Genomic DNA, 17,978 nt, shown 5'->3' with positions numbered 1-17,978 from the left:
TCCAATTGTTACAAAATAATGTCTGTGTCTATTCAAGGAGCCAAAGTGTTAAATAAATCAAGATTCTAACGCTGCAGGGTGACAGCTTGAATATTTAATTCATCTCATGTGAATTTATAAAAGCATTTTAACCAAGATACGTGGCATGCTTACTGGTCCGTTCACACTCTGCCATTATAACTACCCTAAACTACCCTAGATGTATAGCTTTTGGTATAAAAAATTAATTGCGGAAAATAACAAATTTTTTTACAACAATAATGTATAATTCTTTTTTGAGGATACCCATTATAAATCTAAGTAAATTATAATGATTAGATCAAACCCTAAAAATATTATATACATAACAGCAAAAATGAAAGAGTCGATAGATCATTTAAGTTAAAATTTTATAATTGGTCCTTATGACTCAACGGGCGCTTTTAAAATTCCCACGGCAACAGCAACAGTGTTTCGTTTCTTTAATACGCGTGGCGGAGATGTATGGTAGTGGTTGCATTTTTACTTTGGGCGAAGTAGGACATACATATATCGTTTTTCTCACTATTATTAAGTGTGTAAGAGAGAGCTGCAGCATTGTTAAATAAATAGTACATTTTACGCTTTTTTGTGCCATCATTATAAAGGCGCCTATTGGAGGAGCATTTGTGGATCCAATTTACACTAACAAAATAATGTAACAAAAACAAAAAAATAACAACAGATTCATTTAATGAATGCCTAAATTGGGTATGGATGTAATATAATTATAAAACGTTTGTAATATAATATTTTGGGCATAATGAAAAAAGAAAGAAAAAAAAAAAAGAATCACAGATTATTTTCAATGGAAAAGCAAATACATGCCCTTTTAGATGATAGGATTTGCTTAGTTAATTAGAAATTTAAAAAAATAATACCCAACTTTTCCCAAACTAAGATTATTAAAAATAAAAAGTTATTTTTAATCCACCCATTCATATTATCATGATTTAAATTTTTTTAGTACTAATTTTATAAACCCTTAGAGATATATCATATTTAGGTACATGTATATCTACAATTTTAAAGCTTGAGTGTTTCCATTAATGTTTGTATTCAATATGATGGTGGGTACCTAATAGCAGAAACTTTACAGAATAAGAAAAAAAGTTTGTATTTCAATAATATTATTACTTTGGAATGAGAGAAGTAAGGATACTTTAGTTTTTAAAATGACGAAAGTTCAATATAGCCTGTGACTCAATATACTTTTTAAATTAAATTACTTAAACCGTGCAAAGCTATCAAAATACTTTTTAGCTATTAACTTATATACAAATGCTTCTTACATAGAAACCTTAAAAATACCAGTAATTAAATACATCAGCTTTCAAAACACAACACAAAAAGTAAGAATAATTATTCAAAAGAACATATTTTCTTTAGTAAACTTATTTGTATAGCTTAGTAACATTAAATAAAATTAACTTTTCTTCAAATTCTAAGGGTAGGTACACATTAATATTTCGGAGGTTTTAAATAAAAACATAATTTTACTTAAAGTATTGATTGCGAAAAAAAATCTGCTTACCAGAAAACACATAAAAAAGATACATCTGAATTTTTAATAACATTTGCTTTAAATCCTACTGAGTATGGTGAATTAAATTAACATCATGTTTCAATAGCCAAAGGTTTTCCACCAATGATCAATAATATTCAGCATAAAAATAGTCTTGAGATTTCTTTGATGTTCACACTCCATTCTGCAAAGAAAAGATTAGCGTTAATTAGCATAAACGCATCAAAGTTGAATGAACGATAATGTGGTTTCATAGAAATAATAAACAAATTAAATAAGTATGATAAACCAAAAATTTTATGAAACATAAGTTTTTAAACTGTTACAACTGGGAAAAATGCATAGACATTCAAATTAATAGACTTGCCCTAACATGAAATCTAGGTATCATTTCAATGAGCTGTAGGAAAACTATGTGATCAAATTTTTGGCACAAGGAGGGTTCTTCGTACTTTGACCACCGAAGAGCGCACATTGAAATAACCAGAACAAGAGCAGATAAGTAAAGTTCGCTAAAGGTTTGCAGCGCTCTCCGTTGTGGGACTTCTCTGCGCAGGATCTTCGTTCTTAAACTAATGGCCTGGCGTGGCGACACTAAAATTGTGTGATGTGGTTAAATTATAACACATTTGTAAAAGTGTTTTAACTAAATAGTGTAACAAAATATAAAAATTTGGAGAGGAGCTCAACTTTTTTTTACCCGATTTGGGATACGAAGTTAAGTTTTAAGCCGCCAGCAATTTGCGCGCTATAGTAAAAAGGACTAGTAATTTGCAAGCAGACTTAATTCTCGAGGACCGAATAGTGATATTATAAATACGAGTTACGTGCGTACCATTAGATTAATTTATTGAAAAATGGCCGAAGGTGGGATGGTTACGCAGCCTCCAGTGCCTCTGCGCAAGTTGGTTTGTTCCCCTTTCCCCGATTGACTCATCTGTTAATTTATATGTCTATGGAAAAAGTCTTAAAATAATTAAATTAAAAAATATGTCAAATATCAAACCTTTTCAATCATATCTTTTGAGCCATTTTCGAATGTAACGAAATGTCTTCAAAAATCATTAAGACCCCCATCTGGCACTCCGACCTTAACCTTTTCAAGGACTCTGTTCACAAATTCAGAAGAGTGTCCAGCTATTTTCACTTCTGAAAAAATAAAAAAATAAATTTTTGTAATAACTGCCAAATATTAATTTTGAATGGAAAGATTTATTTGCTATCATTTGATTAATCATCGTAAAAACCTCAGCTTCAGCGGATACAAATAATTCATTATTAGCAGCAGTACAGATCTGAATAGAATAGGTAAAGTAAAATATCAAGATATTACCATAATGCTAGCTATTGTAATTTTAAATTTACAGCTTATGCCAGTTTTTGACAAGTTACTTACAAGTGCGTATATATTTATGTATTCAGCTTTGTTCAATTTATGGTAATGTATACTCACATAAGTTATGTGAAAGTTTAACTTATGTTTGCAAATATACAGTATGCGTCTCAACTTATCAAACTGATTTCATAAGCTGTGAGAAGGTTGTAAGTTTGCACAGACACGATTAGACATCTCAAAACTTACACCACTTGGTAAGTAACTTACAAATTAAGCAAAAAGTATTTATGTTTGTTGTCTGTAGGTTTGCATTGGGGTTACTTCATAAATTTAATGATTCCCTCATCTTCATATTTAGTTAGCCATAATTTGATGTCTTTTTAAAACTTTTCTATATCCATGGTGTTTTTAATTTCAATAGAAAGGGCATTATATAATTTTATAGCATGGAAATAGTGGTTTTTCTGGCCGAAAGATGTATTTAATTTTGGAATGTTTAGTAGATTTGAGGATTTCGTCCTTGTTAGTGTAGGTGTGTTGTTCAGCAAGGTACTCATATTTTTCTTTAAAATTGAGTAAATTGATGAATTTTCATTGGTAATTTTGCATTACTTACTTACGAGTGTAGCAGTTGCCTTGTACATACAAAAACCCACGCATGCGGAAGTCTGTCTTACATGGGGTCAGTTTTGGAAATAATAAGGTCAATCGCATTGAATATCAAAGATTGATGACTTGCATGTAACTTTTTAAAGTTATTTTATTTTGTTTACTATGTATATGCAACTAATTTGAATTATGTATGTGAAGAGATAGCAAAAATGATTTATATTTTTAATGTATTAAATTCTGAAAATAAAACAATTACTTTGTTTATTACCAAGAAATTTAATTTTCTATGGCGACCGGTTTCTACTACATATCAGAAGAAGGTACTTATTAATAATTTACTGATAGTAAATGTCACAAGATAGAGGGTTCATATTAATTGGACCATTTCTAATTGTACCGCCCAATGAATTCTACAAAATAATATCAAATACTTTCTGAATGAATAATTGTAAATATTATGATTTTTACTTAACCTTAGCTGGTTTAAAAGGATACTTGTATTGATTCATTAAGATGCTGCACATTTTATATTATTTTTAAATTTGAAATTATTAAAAAGTTTACAGATGTCACAAATAAAGAAAAAAGGAGTGATGACTAAAATAATGCATAATTGTGTTAATTTCTCACAACGTTTACATAATTTTTAATTTTTTTGCAACAAGTTATTAAGAAGAAAACTGAAGTAATAAAATCAATGTCAGAAATGAAGAAATATATATTTTACTGAACTATATTTATCAGTAAAGTAAACAAACACGTTAATTATTAGGCTAAATGACATTATTATGTAGTCTAAAAATCATTGAAAACCTAAAGGTGGTGCTACACGCTTGCCAAGCCTCGGCAAGCATTCACAGATTCAAACGTGTGGTGCGGGCGTTTGGCTTGGCTTGTATAGACTTGCAAGAGCTTGCCGCTAATCGGGCCGGTGTCGGTATTCTGTGCACTAGTCAAAGGAACCTTGCCGCAAACGCTTGCGATGCATCATTCATTAGTATGTATATATATATATATAGCCTGTATACGTGTGAGACATGGTGTCACTACCGAACTTGCTCGATGGAACGACTCGGAATTCAATATAATGACGCCTGTAGAATCATATTTGGATACCGAAGATACAGCAGCGCATCGACAATGTTCACAGAATTAGGACTAAATAGATTTGACGGCCTGATGAGACGCCGGGTCACTGGAGCAAGGATGCGGCTAATGGCCAACACGTTGGTGACCGCAGCCTACCAGCACCAAGTGACACTCCTGAGTGAGCGCTGGGCCCAAGCTACGCCTGCATAGTTGTAGTTATTTGTTAATTTATTATATCTTTTATAAAAAAAAATAATAATACATATAAAATAATGTATATCTATATGGGACGTGTGGGATTGCACTAACCTCCCCACATTCTAGAATAAAATTAATTATTATTATTATTAGTAGAACTTCCGAACTGGCAACAGACGGATGCCGTTTTCACTCCGTGCCGTTTGACGTAAATTGTATTAAAAATAAATAAACAATACAATATTGTTATTATTTCATCACTATGTTACATAAAAAACAAAACAAAATATAGTGGCAAAAGCTCTTATAAGATATTTCCTCAGCAGCTTTATTAACCAGTGACACATTCTTTCTTTGGAACTCTCTAATATCTGAATATCTTTCTTAATGTATTTATGAAACATTTTTCAATTAACTGCCTGTCTACTCTGTTTTAAAATATAAGTACACTTTTCATTGAACTTCCTTTTAAATTTGCATTCTTATGTAAAAATAATTTCCTTTTAACCACATAATGATTTTGAACGAGCGGTGTTCGCGGACGGCGTGTGTATCGTACCGCGACAACCAGAACACTGGTATTTTTTATTATAGTTAGTCTTGTTTTATTTTTTGAATATGGTTAAGTTTTTTTACATTTTTTATTGCTTCTGTTTTGTTTTTTTTTTGAACTGGTCAATTTTAAATTATATTAACTCTTTATAAAAAATAAAATAACCTGATGTTTTTAGTTTCATTTTTGTTAAAAAAAAACGAGTATTAAGTGGTTAATTGTATAATGTTATCTTAAGGCGAAGCTTATGCTAAATCACTATTTTGATTAATCTTTATAACGAATTGGTGTACATTATGATACCAAAAATATGCTTTAGATAAATTGAAGGTTTTCCTAACGTTTCGCTTGAGTAGAATACAAATAAAAAGATAAATTACTCAGTAAAAAATATAAATGTAAACTACTATAAAAAATATTTTTCAATAGAAATGTATGAACGCATAAAGGAAACTTAAAAAAAAAATACAGTATAGCTGAGATTATCTGTGACATAATCTCAACTTAATTAACTTTTTTGCTTTCTTATAAAATTATTTACAAAATAAATAAAAACCAGTTATGTGCTTGAAATCGAACGTTTCTAGACTCCGTTTGTCAAGCGATTTTAATGACTATTACCTACAATATAAGGTATACCAAGAATATACACATAATTGGCTTGTAGCTTCCTCTTAAATATCATTGTTAATATTTTGTAAAATACTATCACATAAATTTAAAAAACTGTAATTTATTAAGACTTGTTTTATGTAAAAGCCCTAAGGGCAAAAATAAATAAATAATATTTTATTAAGTAATAATTTATCATTCATTGCAATAAAAAAATATATTTTTAAAATTTCGTTTCTCTTTGTTTTGTTTCATGTTAAAATAAAAGTAGGTTAACGTAAACGTGATAGCCTAAGTAGTTACTTCGACGTCTGCCACGTCTGAACACTCCAAAAATACTGGTGTACTCGCAAGCACGTAGATGTCGAAGTTTGACTTGCCTATACTTGCCAATCATTTGTACAAGCGACTTGTGACAAGCATGTAGACGTAGCATAAGAGAGTTAGAGGTATGATCTATACTGATTTAAAAGAAAACCGATGTCGCCAGTTTACTGATTGATTGGTGATGGACTTACTTGTAGCTGATTTGACAATTTTTTCAATGTGAGTTTCATAGTCCTGCACCTTCTTCGGGTTGGTCACCTTTCTCGTGATGACGCCCTTCAGATGAGAGATGCCGTTGATGAGCCTCTCTGTAATAAAAGTACCAAACACAGAATAAGAAGGTATTTCACCACCTCCTAGTAAACTATTGAGTAAATACTCGCCAAGTAACTATAATCATAGTATTAACATGGCAATAAAAACAAATTTACATGATGGGTGGCGTTACTCAGCAGGGTGAAACAGATATGTAAAAATATATTATATGCTAAAAGCATGTAAAATATTTAAAAATAATAAAGAAATTCTTAGAAATTCCTGGGAATTTTTATAGCGTTTATAGAAAACATCAACTCACTGTGTTCATGTTCCAACCCGTAGAGCTTCAGTTTATTGGCCTCATGCTGCGCCTTCTTCTTGAGCCGGCAAGCCCGCGAGGCCAGCTTGTTTTTCTCCTTGCGGGTCTTGGGGCGCACGTTGAAGGGCAGTTCGGAGACGGGGGTCATGTCGTTGATAACCCGGCCCAGGCCGTCCAGCTCCTTGCCGATCATGAACAGCTTCTTGGGGTTGGGGGTCAGGTCATTGCCGTCGCCCTTGCGCGCCTTGCCACTGGAATTATTGACATCATTGAAATAAAGGCTCTGGTAAGAGAGCAACTTTGTATGACAATTTCTTACAAGCAAGGTATTTTTTATCAAGATTCCCACATTGTCGGTAAAGATTGTTGTGTATTTTCTATTCTTATCGACGTATTGCCCTGTCTTGACAGTGAGTTTGTTCAGCTAACCATATTGACACAATATTGCCGGGCCAAATCTATTTCCTTTTCGCTATGTTGCATAATATTTGCTTCTCCGTTCGCCACCAAAATTATCATAATTTAGTAAAAGTTAAAAATATTTATTGATACAAAATCAAATCTCCATAAAACACTCATCAGATCTGTAGACTAGTGTCACACTGGGGCAGAGAGAGCTGGGTTCTTTACAAAAGTAGTGAAAGGGTATATGTATTTTTAAGAGGAAATCCTAAGAATCCATAGTGCCATAAAAGATGTCAATGAAAAGGTTAGACTAGTGTCACACTGTGGTTCAGAGAGCTAGGTTCTTTACAAAAAGTAGTGAAAGGGTATATGTATTTTTAAGAGGAAATCCTAAGAATGCATAGTAGAGCCATAAAAGATGTCAATGAAAAGGTACGACCACAGCTGTTCTGAGAGTCGAACGTGTGAACGACAATTATTATGAAACCGGAATGGATCCGCTAGACAGGAATGAATATAGCTGACCAGGAAGCAGGACGAATAAGTGACAAGACCTAAACCGTTGTGGAGAACATTAAATTCTCATTACAAAAGGCGGCCAGGGATTGGGATCTCCAAGGATTGTAGCGCTAAACAACAATTAATACCTGTGTTTGATTCCACGAACACTACAGCTGGGGCTGAACACGGGGTCAGTGACCTCGTTAAGCACGTGTGGGTCCTCCAGCTTGGTTTTGAGCACGAGCCTCTGTCCCTTGGGCCCCTTGGCCTGCACATTGTACTGCCAGAAGAAGCGCTCCTTCTTGCTCATGCGACGCATCTTGCTGCCAGTCTTGCCATCAGGGTCATCGTCACCGTCATCTGTGGAAAGCAAAATCATTAATCAGTTTATGGAACTAACTCCTGCAATAAAGGTGGTACATTTGGGATAGATTCTGTATGAAGCACATACATATGAATTAGATTCTCAGTGAAACTTGTAAAATTTGGGATAGATTCTCAGTGAAGCTTGTGTAATATTTGGGATAAATTCTCAGTGAAGCTTGTAATATTTGGAATAATTCTCTGTGAAGCACATACATTTGGGATAGATTCTCAGTGAACCTCGTACTTTTCGGATAAATTCTTAAGTGAAGCCTGTTAGCTATTCGACACTGTATAAAAATGTTTGCGAGCACTTTTATTTACGAATCTTCAAAAGTACATTTGAAAACTGGGATGATGCATAACTAACTAATAACCATGCTATTTCTTAACAGCTGTAGGCAGAGAGCATATTGTTGGGCATATGTTTCTGCACACACTTCTTACCTCATTCATTGTCTTGTGACGTCTCTACTGTAATACCGAAAAGTTGACATAGACCGTACATAAAAGTATTTGCTTTATTTGATTTTTTCCAGAAGCGTCCCCGACTTCCTATTCCATCGACTTGCATGTCGTATACGCTTTATGTCTACTCTTGACATTCCTTCTTTTTCTAAAAACTAATAAATAATTTATAGTTCCTAACTGAAATTGACTGAAAGTTTATAGCACAAACAATACTAGGAAAAATATCATGAACAATGAATATATTTATTTTCAAGTAGAACTATTATTTTTTCCTGTATATTTCTATTTCTAGAAGTAAGTTTGTTCTTCAGGCCTGTGTGAAATATCCATTTGTCACATGCCGAGTTGTTATGATAGTACAAAATCCTAAACTGTGACGATTTTTTACTCAGAAAACAATTGCATAATATTATGCAATTCATCCACTACTACTGGTGTAACAATGAATGACTGCTATTGTTGAATGATTAAAAACACAAAAGCAGTTTATTTTAACCCAAAATTCCATTTAGTTTTTTATTACTCCACGGAGGTTTCACTTTCTTAATTAAAAAAATATAAAATCATTTTTTAAATAAAAACAAAAATCACAAACTTTAACATACAATTAATAAAACCCAAAAGGCATAAAAATGTTTAGATTTCAATGCACACAAAAAAAATATTTTTTGTTTATTGCACATCTTCGAAGAGCAGAAGATACTTTCAGTATCGCCCTGATGAAAGAAAACCAATCAGATTTTTTTACTTGCATTGACTGGTTTTGTAGTTGGGATTCTAGTGCGATATCAAACCTTTCTTTTTTTAAATAATGGCACACCATAGTTTTAAAACCCACAGGCTTCGTTTGCAAAGTTGAATGCATTTGTAAGAATCAAAAAGGTTGCATCAGGATTGTACGATGTGGAGCTATACCATCCGTGCTTTACCCTTACAAGTTAAAGGGCAATGGTTCGTATCTAATGGGCATTAAGAAACACTGTGATATGAGGATGTGGGGTCAAAAAAGTGATTAGAAAGTTCACGATAACGTTTTCCTGGCTATCTATAACTAAGAAATGTGTTACATGAACCGGTTAAATAATTGTGGAAACTGAATTAAAGCAGATGATTATAAATTATGACACTGATAACTAGGTGAAGACACAATGACCTAAAGGCATTTCATAACAATGCATTCATTTGAGACCAACATTCATAATTACCATACTATGAATTGACCAAAGCGCAATCCAGATACCAAGTTCAGAAATCTCGCTACGAAGATGAAAAAAAATTGAATTTAGATTCGAAACTCTTCCCATCAAAAAATAATATCACAACACGGATTCCAATTGAAGATGGAACATTCATGCACGACAAGGCTCCCTGCCACAATGCCAAAGTTGTCTGCTAATATATTCCAAGATGTGCAAATTCCAATGCTCCCATGGCCTAGAAATAGACCCGAAATGAACCCTATCAAAAATCGATTGTGAAGAAAGAATTGACAAAAAAAAACGATTCATCGAGGAACTCATTCAAGTATGGCACCAAAACCAAGAAAAAAAAAAAAAAAAAAAGATTCATCGAGGAACTCATTCAAGTATGGCATCACAGCCAAGAAAAAAAAAAAAAACAGCTACAAAAATTTGGTGCACAGCATGCTGACTATGATTAAATTGCTTCTTAAGAACGAAGGAATGTTCGTCAAATACTAGATTATAGAATATTTCGTCAAATATAAATAAAACTAAAAAAGGAATTCGTTTAGAGTCTATTAATTTGAACAAGTCTGTGCCCATCTATACAGGGTGTATCGGCACTAACCCGACAAACTTTAACCAGATATTCCTTAGCACATTTGGAATAAAAAATGTTATGGGCACTTTGCTGTCCGGTAGCATTTTTTTTTCAATTAAAAACAAAAAAATTAAAAATTTCCACACTACATCACTGTCATTGGCATTGCGTTTCGTGTTCAACAGCTGTTATAAGCAAGTATGTCAAAAAGCGTCTTCGCTCTTTCGCATACACTAAATAATAATAGTTAAAAATGAGACGAATGGTGCCGTGCCATTTCGTTGTGATTGTAAAAGTGCCCAAATATAGGTACACACGTGCATTATTCAACGGAATTCGAATAAAATATTTGCCAGATGGGTTTTCAAACTTTGAAAAAGGATAAAACAGTGGTGACATGTGGTGAAAATATGAATAGTTAATTTTTTATTAAAAAAAAAACGTTACCGGACAGCAAAGTGCACATAAGATTTTTTACTCCAAATATGCTAAGGAATAGTTGGTTAAAGTTTGTCGGGTACGTGCCGATACACCCTGTATCTATATAAATAAAAATGTAAATGTTCGTTTGTTCAAAATCTTATATCACCAAAAGTTCTTCACCGATTGCTTTGAAATTTTGACACAACATTGCATTCGAATATGTGTGTGTTTTTATATATCTTTATTATATAGATGTCACCTGTGAAAAATAAAACATGCTTTTTTGAAAAACAGTGCCATCCATCTGTGAACGTAAAAGCAACACGCGCTATTGTTTCTCTATCTGCACAGAAAGACCGAGACCGGGCACGTACCACAGTACTTGCCCCTCTTAACCCAAATTTGGCCGAACCCCACTATCCTATCCCCATCTGTAAAAAATAAGAAAATTACTTTCAATTATTATTATTGCAGGTAAAAGAATTGCATTCCAATCTCTAAATAGTATTTTGCAAAATGATTTTGATAGGGTTTTCACTATCATTTAGAGAATTTCTTTCGGAAGGTTTATACACGGTGTCCGGAAACTCGTAGTACAAGCGGGAAACTGGAGAATCTACACCACATGGGGAACCCAAAGAAACATAAAGTTTTTTGATTTAAGCATTTTCAAAAAAAAAAAAACCAAAAAAAAATATTTTTCGGCTATTTTAGGGTTAAAGTTTTTTCTGGTGTTTAGGGTTGAATAACAGATGTTTTGACCCTGCAGAGCAGAAATATTTTATGATTACACCGGGTTAAATGAAGGGTGATTTCAAAATAATGCTTCAAATCCGAGTTTCTTCATTTGTTTTACTTTCAAATAGTTTAATTAGTTGGGTACTTTGATCTTCAGTAATAATTTATAAGAATTTGATTAAAAAAAAAAAAAAAAAAATCAACTTCAAACTCGATTTACTCGATAACGAAAGCTCAAATAATAAAAAAATATACTACAAAATCGACTCCAAATGTGATGTAGATTCACCAGTTTCCCGCTTGTACTACGAGTTTCCGGACACCCTGTATATATAATACATGCATATTATATTTATAGAAAGTTGAGTAATGTCGATGTTTTGTGATCAAGACGTAAAAAAAAATTTACGGCGCTTGGATTCCTAACGCTGGCTAATCCTTATGATATACATCAAAATAATTTTCTAAGGAAATGTATATTTAAAAAGTCAAAATTTTACTCCAAACCATTTATAAGTCCCTAAGCAACGCCGGGCACACGTCAGATAGTAGTGAATAAAATTGGAGTGGAGAAGCATGAATAATTAATTTAAAAATTAGCTAGTAAAAGTGAATGTAATTCCCCATTATCAGAGATTAGCAGTTAATTTAAATAAAAGTATTAAAATTTTATGTTCCACAGTTGTTTTTGGAAAGAATGAAATTATTCACTTGAAACAAGAAAAGCAAACGAATTATATTAAGTGTGTTACATCATATAATAAATATGTATATACATTGTAATATTATAAATATATATGTACTAACCATTCAACTTGATTCATTTGTAAAACTAATTTTCATTCGAATGATATATGTGGGAAAACTATAAATAATACGAAAAGATAAAATTATATTCACTAGTGTGAGTAATCTCGAAAAATAATAACTAATGGTATACACTATAATAAATACATGCTGTACAATTTCACCACATTACACGAGTCGCAATATATAGATAAGCTTGCGCTTATGGAAAATAAGGAAATAAAAAAGTCACATTGCGCGTGTAAGCCAAATGCAGGGTGTGACAATTAACCTGTCCGGTGGTATGACCGTACAGGTACGGTGAGAAAAAAATTCCTCGTAAGGAGTATGACCGTACCCGTACGGTTGCGCCTAAAATTAATTAATTATTGAATTTCTTCCGGAAAACCGATAGTTGCTGCCATCTAGGGACGATTTGTCATAACTTGCAAAAGTTTTTAGCGATTTAGGTACATTACCAACGGAGTTATTCACAATTAAAATATTCCGTGACGTCACCGTCTGGCAGTTAGTGGTAAACAACATTTTTATTGCGAGCGAGCTCTTTGGGGAGGGAAATTTGTGGTTTTTGTTTGTTTTTACACTGAATAACCTAATCATCTTGCATTAAAAATTACCTCACGTGTTTGGATGTGAATATTTATTACATATATTGTACCGACATTGTTTGTTTTCAGTTTGAATACAGTTTTTGACAGTTTGATCAAAATTCAATAGTGAATCTTAGTGTTATGAATTATTTGAAATATTATTCGTTATACTGTTAATATCATTGACATTTTATTATTTTAGGTTATTCATAATTTGGACAGTGTTTTACTGTGATTTGACTTTGTGATTTGTATTGATAACTATAGTCCAGTCAGTGGGGAGTTTTACCTTGCAAAAGGTTAGGTAGTAGCGATTTTTATATATGTTGTTAAGATTGGGACTCTAAGGAAAAAAAAAAGTTTTCGACCTTGGGAGGGTCGAGCTCGACCCGCCATCTTGGATTGAAGGTGCCAAAATTTGTTTTTTTCAAAATATTTGTGAAGTGGTCGTTTTTACAACCAAATTGTTGAAGGCAAACTTAAAGACAACTAAATTACCTACATTTTTATAGAAAGTTTTTTTTTGTAAGTCTAATAGGTAACGAGTTACAGTGGCAGAAATGTGAATATTTTTCTAAAAAATGATGAAATTTCCAACTTTGTAATTTTTTCGGGTTATTCATTATATAATTATAATAATTTTGCTAACTCATTTCTACACCACCATGATGTAGAGAACATGGCGCATTTTTTTTATTGTGGTATCCCCAGTAGGTCTACTCCACAGATATACCAGCGATGGTAGATTTCGAAATTATGTTACATTACTATGAATTATGTTACTATAAATTATGTTACTTAATAACAGTCTTCGTCATCAATGTCATCATCTAACTCATTGCCTGTGATACTGAGATTCTGGGCTTAAATTGACAAAATCTCTTCTTCTTCGTCCTCGACATCGATGTGAACCTCTGGCGAATTTCGGCATGTTTGACCATTACAGCACCCACATACAATAGAACACTTCAATCCAGCTTTCCTGCAGCTACATGCAACGCCGCATCCTTTTTTACAATTGCATGAAATAAATAAGTCTCGGGTGCTAGTTTCTTTGTCATTCTTACTGGAACAAGCCCGTTGGTGTCACGTTTCCAGCCCCAGTTTTCTGGATTTTTTTGGATTCCACACCATTTTTGGACTTGATGGTACGTTCTAAATGCATGGTATCATGCAGCGTCGTTCGTTGGTGGCAAAGAGGCAAGATTGAATTTGCTTTTTGTTGTCGACTTTGCGAAACGTTTGCAGCGGACTTCTTCCAAGGTTTCCTTATCCATGTCACCCCCGTACAAAGCAACAAGAAAGCGTGTTCCTGCAACTGCTGCTATGTCTTCTGGTGTTGCATCATGTTGTTTGAAGATTCCTATCATGGCATTGAGTCTTGTGTCGTTTTGCACAAGCGAACAAAATTTTGTTTTTCCTTGGTTGAAGAAGGACGATGTTGTATCGCAGCCGCTAAAGGCATGAAGAAACAGAATATTCTCAGCCGCCTCTTTGTATTTCACACTATTCGCGGAATACAGTCTTTCAAAAGTTTTGCCTCTCCCGGGTTTGCGAAGATATATACTACTTTTGGGTGGTGCTAATGCTGTCAGCAGAACTAGGAGATCAACGTCTTCGCCAATAATGAAAACAGCGTCATATGATGAACACAAGGAAATCGCAGTATTGACAATCAACTCATCAGCATCTTCTTCAGCATACTTAACTATAATTAAAAAATTTTGTACCAGAGTCTCACTCTCGAGGACGTCATCACAATCTTCTATATAGTAGAGCAAGCCGCACTAATTTATTAATGAACTCACCTGTGGGGAGAGCTACGTGCTTTTTGAATGCGGTAGATAAAAAATTAGATTTATTTTTTGTGTCCTATAGCGCATTTGCGAGATTTTTGGCATTGCATATACACTGCATAAATGGTACAATTATAACGTCTTAGGCTTTATTACCTGTAATTGTTATAAATAAATGTACAAATTATATATAAATAAATAAAATCATCCTGTATAAATTGCTTTGTAAGCATCGAAATCAGACGGACTTTGTTATTTTCATTGGCTAAAAATCGTTCTTGTGATACTTGAAATGGGATTGTTTAATCGAAAAGAACATCTGCAGACATGTGCTTCTTCGATCGGCGAAGTCTTTCTGCGGTTTTCGTATTTTTTTCACCATCATCAAGCGGATATCCATCGAAAACAATGACTGCATGTGATCCATAGTGTTTTTTTTACATAGTGAACGTACTACGAACGACAAAGGAAATAGGGCGAGTTCGAATTTAAGGAAATCCTTCAATTCTTCGTCGGATTTCTTCACAATTCACATTCTCTGGAACAACATTAGCGGGTTGATGGAAATAGTTGTTTCGCCGACCTTTGCTGCTGTTGACTGCTACTAATGGAATAACTTTGTCCTTACGTTTAAATTTTATAGATTCAAAATTTTCAGACGTGGTAACCATGTTCGACATCCTCTCGGTACCTATTTCTCTGGATAAATGACAATCAATCTTTTCATCCCCGACAATTCCAGTACTGATAGAAAGAAGTGAATTGATTTCGGGGAAGGGACAATGCTGAGAAAACCAATCCAACAGCTTTTTATCAACAAAATTTATCAAGAAAACTGGAGATTTACAATTTTTTGTCAAAATTTTCTTCTTTCAACCGCTGTAACTCGTTACCTATTAGACTTACAAAAAAAAACTTTGTACAAAAAATGTAGGTAATTTAGTTGTCTTTAAGTTTTTCTTCAACAATTTGGTTGTAAAATCAACCACTTCATAATTATTTTGAAAAAACCAAATTTTGGCACCTTCAATCCAAGATGGCGGGTCGAGCTCGACCCCCCCAAGGTCGAAAACTTTTTTTTTTCTTTAGAGTCCCAATCTTAACAACATATGTGAAAATCGCTACTACCTAACCTTTTGCAAGGTGGAGCCCTTTTTTATCCCCCACTGACTGGACTACTAGTTCAATTCATATATTTTACTTTTATAAAAAATGGTTAACCCTTTGAATGAACAAGACATTGCTGATATTTTAATCGAAAGTGAAGATGAAGATGTTTACGAGGATCTTCATGATTTGCCAATACATTCAGATAGCTCATCCGACGAATCTGATACATCTGATTGGGATGAAACTCTCCCTAGTTGTTCAACATCCAAAAAGAGAAAAGTTGATCATCGTAAATGGAATCAGGGTAAGTTAACGCCCATTATTCATGAATTCTATTCAACTAACTCAGGTATAAGAGCAAATATTCCCGTTAGTGAAAATTCATTGGAAATAGACTTTTTTGACTTATTCTTCACACTTGATGTGGTAAAAATAATTGTCAGCGAAACAAATAAATACGCTGCAAAAAATTTCTTTAGACATTTCTCTGAACTCTAAAATGATGAAGTGGAAAGACACCACGGAGGCTGAAATATATACATTTTTAGTCACGATTATGCTTATGGGACTTGTGGGAAAAACTCACAATACTGGACAAATAATCCAATAATTGAAACACCTTTTTTCAAAGTATTATTTTCTCAAGATAGATTTTTTTCTTTTGCTCCGAGCTCTTCATTTTTCTGATAACGATACTGCGACAACCGATAAATTATATAAAATAAGAAATTTTTTGGAACCATTGAAGACCATTTTCAAGACTACCATACGAAAAAGCAGTATTAGTTAGTGAAGACAATTTTATTCCTAAGATAATGTACATAATAATATTAGAAGAGTGTTATTGTTATCGTAATTATTGACTGCATATACATTGTGTACCTATGTTTAATTTTTATAATGAAAATACAATAGTATAAGTGTAAATAATAATACGTATATGTAAGTGTGTGAAAAAAGTTGTTCTTCCCCCCTTGGCATCATCAAAATTGTGGTAAGTGAATCTGATTTTTATTAAGTAAAAACAAAAATCTGCTCCGATTTCGATGGTTGGCGATTTCTGCAAAATTGTTTTTATTTTTTCCTTCTAAATAGCTTAGTATTTATTTTTTCGTGCTAGTTTGTAAGGATTTTTTTATTATTTTTTTATACTCTACGAGGTGGCATTTATTTTTTTCTATATTTTGATTGTTGAAACTCCCTCCAGCGGGACCGTTTTCTTTCCAGAAACTCACCACCGGACAGGTTAAATTTTCATAATTTATGTTTTTTAATATCAACCCAGTGATACACATTATTGAAAAAAAAAATGTTTACCCCATTATTGAGTAAAATTCTCATCCGTGTGAAGGGGTGAGGGCCTAGTTTACTGGCTAGATCTGAAGCCTGTGTCTTGGTAGTTCAGAAATGTCCAAAGGAGTTTGTTAATTCAGAAACACAGTTCAATAAACTGTCCCATTTGAAGTTAAAAAATATTGTGATTTTTATTAAACCTTTACATACCTAAACGTTAAAATTATGTATCACTCGAAGGGGGTTCACAAAGGCCCCCCCTGTAACATCGGAGAATATTCCTTTTGCTCTTTCCAGTAAAACTCAGATATTAGTTATTTTTTTGTACCTACCGTTTTAACCGGACATCACCCATGTTTTAGCCCAGCAGTAATACAAAACGGTAAAAGAGAAAATTGAGCATAACTCGAGCGCATTATTATTGTTACCCCCTCCAGTAAAATACACACTTTACATCCACACTAGCGGGATGTTTGCAGTTACGTTTTTTTTTAAAGTAGGCGGGATACGGGAGGGGAAAGGAGAGTAGTTTCGTCAGAATTGGATAGATATTATTTAAAATCTTAAATAATATTAACGGGATCATTACTGAATAGTTATTCAAGGATAAATTATTCAATAATTAGAGTATGTGGTATAAAAAAACAACTTATAACAGATATCGCAAAAATCTCTCGTTGGGGGGTGTGTATTACCCCCCCTCCGGTGCGGGAGGGTTAGCGTAACAAAGCAAAAAGAAACAGTATTTTCATGAAAAGTGTTTATATTGTTTAGATATGAACACACTCCCCCAATAGCTATGGTATGTATAGTATAGTTATGGGTAAATTCTCGAGAATTTATTTCATGTAT

At 33.2% G+C, this 17,978-nt stretch overlaps 1 protein-coding gene across 1 annotated transcript in view; it reads right to left on the bottom strand.

Moving 5' to 3' along the window:
* Positions 1–1,335: 1,335 nt before the first annotated feature.
* Positions 1,336–17,978, bottom strand: part of REPTOR (repressed by TOR) — a 38,942-nt gene continuing 22,299 nt past the window's right edge. Inside the window, exons 3-7 of the mRNA XM_089637135.1 lie at positions 7,900–8,113; positions 6,848–7,098; positions 6,462–6,578; positions 2,550–2,692; positions 1,336–1,727 (exon numbers count right to left, since the gene is read on the bottom strand). Of these exons, the coding sequence (XP_089493261.1) occupies positions 2,598–2,692; positions 6,462–6,578; positions 6,848–7,098; positions 7,900–8,113 (677 nt within the window). The 3' untranslated portion in view covers positions 1,336–1,727; positions 2,550–2,597. The remainder of the gene's footprint in view (positions 1,728–2,549; positions 2,693–6,461; positions 6,579–6,847; positions 7,099–7,899; positions 8,114–17,978) is intronic.

This window comes from Hesperophylax consimilis, chromosome 11 (assembly GCF_061612785.1).
Source record: "Hesperophylax consimilis isolate HC1 chromosome 11, BYU_Hcon_1.0, whole genome shotgun sequence".
Classification (NCBI taxonomy): domain Eukaryota; kingdom Metazoa; phylum Arthropoda; class Insecta; order Trichoptera; family Limnephilidae; genus Hesperophylax; species Hesperophylax consimilis.
This window is presented reverse-complemented; position numbering and strand designations above follow the sequence as displayed.